General features: G+C 34.8%; 2 protein-coding genes across 5 annotated transcripts in view; one reads left to right on the plus strand and one right to left on the minus strand.

Moving 5' to 3' along the window:
- LOC107083446 (beta-galactosidase-1-like protein 2) overlaps positions 1 to 2,889 on the plus strand; it is a 40,983-nt gene extending 38,094 nt beyond the window's left edge. Inside the window, exon 19 of the mRNA XM_015372687.1 lies at positions 1,970 to 2,889. Coding sequence (XP_015228173.1) covers positions 1,970 to 2,056 — 87 coding nt within the window. The 3' untranslated portion in view covers positions 2,057 to 2,889. The remainder of the gene's footprint in view (positions 1 to 1,969) is intronic.
- Positions 2,890 to 6,498: 3,609 nt separating this feature from the next.
- LOC107083494 (galactosylgalactosylxylosylprotein 3-beta-glucuronosyltransferase 1) overlaps positions 6,499 to 7,081 on the minus strand; it is a 117,578-nt gene continuing 116,995 nt past the window's right edge. For all 4 annotated transcript variants that reach the window (XM_015372788.1, XM_015372789.1, XM_015372787.1 and 1 more), the window contains one exon: positions 6,499 to 6,981. The gene's annotated coding sequence lies outside the window, so the exon portion shown is untranslated. The remainder of the gene's footprint in view (positions 6,982 to 7,081) is intronic.

Consider the following 7,081-nt stretch of genomic DNA (forward strand, 5'->3'; position numbering starts at 1 on the left):
TGGCTTTTATATTGGGGGGGACATGTCCCCCCCGTCCCCCCCGCTTCCTACGCCGCTGTATTCAAGGATTGACTAACCCTCAAAGAATTAAAATTAAATGTTCCTTCTGTCCATGCACTTGTTCAAATAATTAGCAGAAGTAATTGGAAAGTAGGTGGCACTGCCAACCATTGGAGCAGCTCCATGCATTTGGCACGCAGCGGAACAGAGGGATTCATTGTCGGAGCAGATTGAGCATCTGGATATTTAGCAGAAGATAGAGCTTTGATAATAATTGGATCATCACTGCAACATTCGGATTGTTCTTGTGTACATCTGTAGCAAAGGTGCACATCTGTGGCATTCATGGTGTCCCAGTGATGTGAAATTTTTTAAAAGATATTAAAAAAAACAACTAAGCAGCAGCCTCTATTAGCTTGTGAAGCATGCATGCTTAAGTATTAGGTATGCATGCATGGAGCATCATTTACCCAAAGCTTCCCATCTCCCTTTGAAACTTAACAGAAGGCTGATAAGTAACAATGTGGAAAGGGTCTACAAGATAGGCTTCCTGCAAAATCTGTTTTTTATATGCCATTAATCATCTCTTACATAACAGTAGGGCTTAAAAGCTTTTTTTCTTTCCTTCAAAAGTTTAAAGGCTCTGCTAAGACGTCATGTGCACTACTTATGTAATCTGTATATTTTTACCCAAAACTGGTTCATGACATTTCTGGTGACAGCTCAACATTTTCCAGAAATAGAAACACATAACAGGGAATATAAGTCGTCTGCACACCTCTGTTAAAATGTCGGGTTTTGGTGACAGAAAAAAATGAGGGCATGACAAATCATTTTAATCGTTCTTTAGGTATAATTTGACATTTTTCCTGTGATTCAACTGAAAAATGAATAAATTGTGGATCATAGCAGCACAGCAAACCATAATGTGAATGCTTCCTTGCATAAGCGTGTAGACCCCAGCTGCTTGGAATCTTGCAGCATCCTATAACTTAAATTTGATATTACTTGTTCACTCTGTCTTTTAAAGTTCTTCAATATGTATCAGACTTTGCAGATCATTTCTCAGGATTCCTGTAAAAATGTAGTTCTGCACTTTGGTAGGTTACTCATAAAATTCTAACGAAAGCTCTTTTAAAATTTTCAGTCATGTTTGTAAGCTTGTTTTTTGCAGACACAGATAACTATTTAAGACTTAACCAATTGTGAAAAGAATTCGAATTTTAACTCCACAAAATGGTGCTACCACCATTTTAATGTAGATCTGATGGTATTTTGTTAATCTGCTGTGTTGTTTGTGGCCAAAAGTTAGAGTTTAGTTTAACAGGACAGCTAAATAGTATCTGTAAGAAATCAGTTCCTCTGTAACTTTTGACAATTGTCTACCTAAAGGCAGCTATTCAATTATAAAGCAATCATTTAAGCATTTGCAGCAGGTTTTATGCAACTTTAAGTAGATTTCTTTTTGGTTCTTCAGTGTTATTTAGGCTTTGATGCATTAAACATGGATAACATTCTGTAATTATTAAATATATGTTATTATTGAAGGTGTTGAAATCTAAAAACATTTTAACAAGGGTGTAAGGGAATTTGAATTTGATTGATTTTATATGCACGAAACTTGCATGTTGTTGCCTTGCATAGCATCTTGAAATCTCTTGACCTTTGACTGATCAGTTTAATCTCCAAACTATTTAGCTTGCAATGACTGAACAAGTTTACTAAATCTGTTCATTTTTCTGTAATCATGGTTGTAATATCTTATCCAGCCAAATAAGAACAGTAATGTGTGCACATTGAACAAATTATTAATGCACTTATGCTAACTGCTTTTTAATTTCCCTTAATCGCCTTCAATGACTGGTACTGTTTCCATGTTTGCATCTTTGCATAACTTAACACTAAACCAGCTGACTTCACTGTCCTTTTCATGACCTTGGCTGAGCTGTTTTTCTCTGCGCTGTCATAGGTCGTGGTGTTCGAAGAGCAGGAAACAGATGGTAAACTCCACTTCACCAAAAGCCCAGACTATGGCATGACTGTTGATGTCCAGTGAGAATAAGAGAGACAGAGAGAGCATGAGCAGAGCCGACATAACTGCTGTGAGCTGTGTTTACATGGATCTGGGCCACTTGTCCTGATCAGAGGGACTAAGGTGTCAAGAAGACTTTGAGTTGTCTTTCCTTTTTTGTTTATTTAATCATGCATGTTTATTCAAGCATTTATTTTAATATTTCTTTTATTTAACCTAATTAATTACATGAACGTTCATACAGATTTAGGAAAAATTGTTGTGATTATGTGTGATTTGTAGGTATCCTTTGGTCTTTGTTGTTTGTGGGGAAAAAAATCAATAAAGCCTGTTTTGACCTCTGTTTGCAACCAAAGCCACAGAAGCTTGTGAGCTATTTATTTTCTCCAGCCTTTCCTGCCTAATCCTCTGAAGATTCACTGAAAGCCTCTGCAGAGATATCAAGGTTACAAAATCCCTTTGAAAATAATGTTTTTTTGTTGTAGCTTCATGATAACTTCATGATATTCATGTCTTCAAGCATTGTCACTGCAGTTGTTTCTGGCTGAAAACTACTTTAAATATCTACCTGATTCACATCTTAGTGACCACTTTATACTACTTTAATTTTTAATGTATTTCATGCAGAATTTATTTTATAATTGAAGAAAAATTGATTACAATGTGAATATACAGATTTTCAAATCTTCCCTATACAGATTAAAATGTTTTAAGTGAGGCATGTATTTCCATTTAAACCTTCTGAATCATTATTTCTTAAAACCTTCTTTCAGTTGAAAATCTTTGCAGAGTCTAGACGCTTCGCTCACATAGAGATCAAAAGCTTGTCTATTATTTGTGGAATATTCCAGACTGAAATAAAAGAATCTATTTGTCAGTTTTCAAGTCTTGCCTCAGATTCTAAAATGGATTAAATTCCCGACTTTGATTGGGCTATGGTAATGCATAAACTGTTTTAATAAATCTCATTACAGCTGTTGTAGTTCTATTCTGGCTGTTGTTCTTTTCTAAGAGGGAATCCAACACATTTTCTTTTAGTATCATTATGCATTTATCTTTAACAATTTTCCAAATGTCTTCGAGCCAGTTCTCTTTCTCTGTGAAAGAAAATAATCCCCTTACATACTACAGCCAATACCATGTTTCACCAGTAGGGGTCTTCTTTAGTACGATGTGAAGTATCTGTTTGCTGAATGCACATAGGATTTTAAATTTAGGCCAGAGAGGGAATTTCTTGTCTTATCCAACCAAACCCTGTGCAAAAAAACTCTCTCTGGCTCTTTAAAAAAAAGTAAAATGGGATTCTAACAGCTGTACAGCAGACAGTATGTCCCACCTGAGCCATGGAATGTTTAAGTTGATGGTTTCTCACAGAACAGTTGAAATAAAAAAAATAAAAAAAATCCACCCTGTAATTGTCATCTTTGTTAATTTATATTATTTTACATCATGGATCTCCATGAAATGAGAAAAGAATTTATAAAAAAAAAAAAAGTTCTGATGAAACCAGTTATCTTTAAAAGTCTTATAGTTAGTGCAGTGATTTCCACCTATGTGATTGTCATATGTTTTCTCAGTATAAACCCAACTTTTATGAATTTGGCTGCAGCCCCACTTAGATGCAGGCATTACATCAGGTAAACCAAGGAGCTCTCAAAACAAGTCAGGGGCAAACTTCCTGGGATCATTATTTAGATGAGTTTTTATAAACTATATGCAGATCTGAGATTCTTCCGCAACAAACTTTTCAGTCTTTTATCTTCATAGAAATAAAAATATTCTAGATTCAGATTCGTTATCACAATTCATACTATAAGGGTCTACATGCCTTTATTTTTGTCATCTTTTTTTTTTTTTTTTACCTCCAAACCAAAGGGATCCACTTCTAGAAAAAGAAATGCATACAGTCAGGTAAATAAAATAACAACCCATCCTCTGGAAACAACACTCTGGGCTACAACATATTATTTTCAGTTATTTATTTCTCTTGATTCAACTAACATTTTTCCGAGAGAGCTGCTGTGGCAAATAAACAACCTTAAGAGTCACATGCATAAGAACTGAATGAGAGCGGATTATGCCAGTGGAGATAAAAAAAAACTACTATGTGTAAAGTGTATTGTGCCTTAGAGGATGTCAATGTTAGCTGTGGGGAGGCTGGTTAGGAAACTATTGCTTTATGCAGCTTCTGTGAAATAAAAGCAAAAACAATAACCTGAATCAGATGTAAAGAGATTTAGTAAAATCATGTTTGAGGCAAAGCCCTTTAAATTGTTCTGCTGCTCTAGGACACAACACACACAAAAAAATACATCACAGAACCGTATTCAATCAGTCCGACCACATGCTGATCTGTACACTGCAGTATCATTATTCAGTCTGCACCTTGACAAAAGCATCATTCAGAAACAAGGACAGTAAATAAGTTTCCTCTGAAAGGTAGACTGGGTTGAGAAACAACTACAACTGGTTGTTGTTTTTTCTTTATACCCTGGTATTTTTGCACATCAGACTAGAACTCTAATTTGTTTCAGTGTCAAACATTTCAGGTTGATTTTTTTTTAAAGGAAACCAGCTGTGGTGTAACATGCCTAACAGCAGCAGCTTTGTACACCATCCTGTTACCGATCTACATATTAATCCATGTATGCTTCCTGTGAGCATGCTGCTCCAGAGAGCAGCTGAATGAAAAATAAAATAGCAACCGCTGTGATTACAATACAAATCCAAAGTGAAAAATAAATATAGAAATAAATAATTTTAAGTCATGAATAAATAACTGGAGGGTAGCTGGTGAGCTTCATGGCTAATCCCTGCTCTGTGTATCATGCGGTCAATGAAAGCAGCTCAGATTTGGCCATTCAGTGCCAAGAAAAAATATGTGATAACTTAAATTCTTTGACTGAGCTTAAGAATAGCATCTGATTATGTTTTTTTTTGCAGCAGTTAATATTGCATTCTGTGTTATAGGTTAGGGGACTGCACAGATGGAGTCAGGCAATAGTTAGTGTTAAAATTATCTCCAGCTTCTACAGCGGGTCAGCGTTAGATAAGGAACCCCACTGGGGATCGCAGATGGATGGATCTTTCAAGCAGAGGAGAGACTCCATTATGCTATGAGGTGTGGATTAACTTTTTAAAAATGATCAGCTGTACTGCATGATTACTGCTGCCGTCTATCGTAAGTGCTGCAGATATCTTCCTGGGTGGTCCAGTTAATGTTGGACACGAAGCTACAGGGTAATGCATCAGATAAAACCAGCCGCCTCCATATTTCAACCAGACCAAAGAGAACATTTATTTTTATTGTGCTTTTCATTTGCCTACAGTGACTTCGGAGCTTAATGTACACAAAAAAAGAATGTACATATATCACATTTCCAGGGCCATGCATTAATGCTTCAAAAAAACAAAAAGAAAAAAAAAAGATGCTTAGGAATCAATACCTGATGCTGCTATATATATATATTTTTCTTTTTTCTTACATGTAAAATTAAATATAACCAATATCTGATGCAGACTTTTTCTGTTCACACCATTCAACTTAGTGAAACATAACAGATGAAGAACAGAGGACCAAAACTGTCATCAAATTAATATACATAATTTTTTTTTTATATTTTTAGCCGAACGGGACATTGTTTTTTTAAATACAAGAAATTTAAAAATTTTGGTAATGTGTTACCAAAAAATAAATAAAAGTAGCATAAACAAGTTTGACATTTACTAATTTTTTACAATTCATGTGCGCTAGTGTGTTGTAATTGGATTTTAATTGTCACCATGGTTACCAATCAGAAATTAGTGGATGGATTTTAATTTAGCATAAGACCATCCTTGATGAGTAGCTAATTATGTTTTTTTTTTTTATGTTTATTTTGTCTTCTGTCCTCAGATCCATTAGATAATGAGGGACATCTGTTTTTTATTGATGGATTTAATATTATGTCTTTTTTATTTAACATAATTTTAAATTGTAAGCTTTTGTAAATCTGAAAAACTGAAGGTTTTCTTAATAAAATTTAAAAAATCCCAACAGTCTTCCTGTAAAATGAATGCAGACAGTAACTGAGCTTTGTTGTGTAACATTTTAGGAATTTTAATAGTTTTGCATTCACACATAAATACAATATTTCCAGTGCATTTGTCAAAATCTTCCCTCTGATTTCTTCACAAAAAGAATATCCCCCCCAAATAAAGTTTTTAAGTGCTTAAAGGAAGTTAAGTTTGGATTTTTATGATTCTTCATTTCAAACCAAGATGCTAAAAATGTTAATTTGCTGCAAATGATGATGGTGTAGCATTGACAATGATAACCCAACAGAAAATGAAGAAGAAGAGTCAGGATAGTTAAACTAGCAGATCAAGTGTTCATAAAACCCCTAAACCAGTTAAATTAAACAACAGCAAATATTTGTAGTTATTAAAACAACATTCCTTCATTGCTGAGAGTGCTCTTTTTTTAAATTTTTTTTTTAGTTTTGTTATTTCTTTAATCCAGCACGTCCTGGAGCTCTTGTTGTGTGCAATGTGCAGATCATGGTCCGTTTGTTGAAGATCCTTTCCATTTTCATTTGAAGATGACAAAAAGTTCTTGAACCTGCTTGTTTGCTGCGATCTGCTGGCTGTATGCTTTTCTTTTTGTGCTGTCTTTTTTCCCTCCTCAGAGACAGTTCCGGCCGTTGTCCTCCAAATAAATCTTGTAAGGAATAAGTATCCTTTGCTCTTCAGTGGTAGACTCGAAGAACGGCTGCACCCTCCATCTCTGCTGTGCTTTGATATGATATATTTGACATGTTTTTGGTCCACATTTGAAAAAATGTCAGATTTCTAACCCCTGCCATACTTCATTTTTTTTTCTTCACTTAGATTTTAAGACTTCAGTGCTAAAGTTACAGTTCTACAGAAACTTCATAGTTTCCCACCACCATAGATGCAAGGCCAACCACCTGCAAAACAAAAACAATTTTGATAAACTGGAAAGAAGTCATAACATTTCATGACTGGTGGAGTTATTTAAATATATTTAAATAACTCCACCAGTCATGA

The sequence above is a fragment of the Cyprinodon variegatus genome, unplaced genomic scaffold (assembly GCF_000732505.1).
Source record: "Cyprinodon variegatus isolate N-32 unplaced genomic scaffold, C_variegatus-1.0 Scaffold75, whole genome shotgun sequence".
NCBI lineage: Eukaryota > Metazoa > Chordata > Actinopteri > Cyprinodontiformes > Cyprinodontidae > Cyprinodon > Cyprinodon variegatus.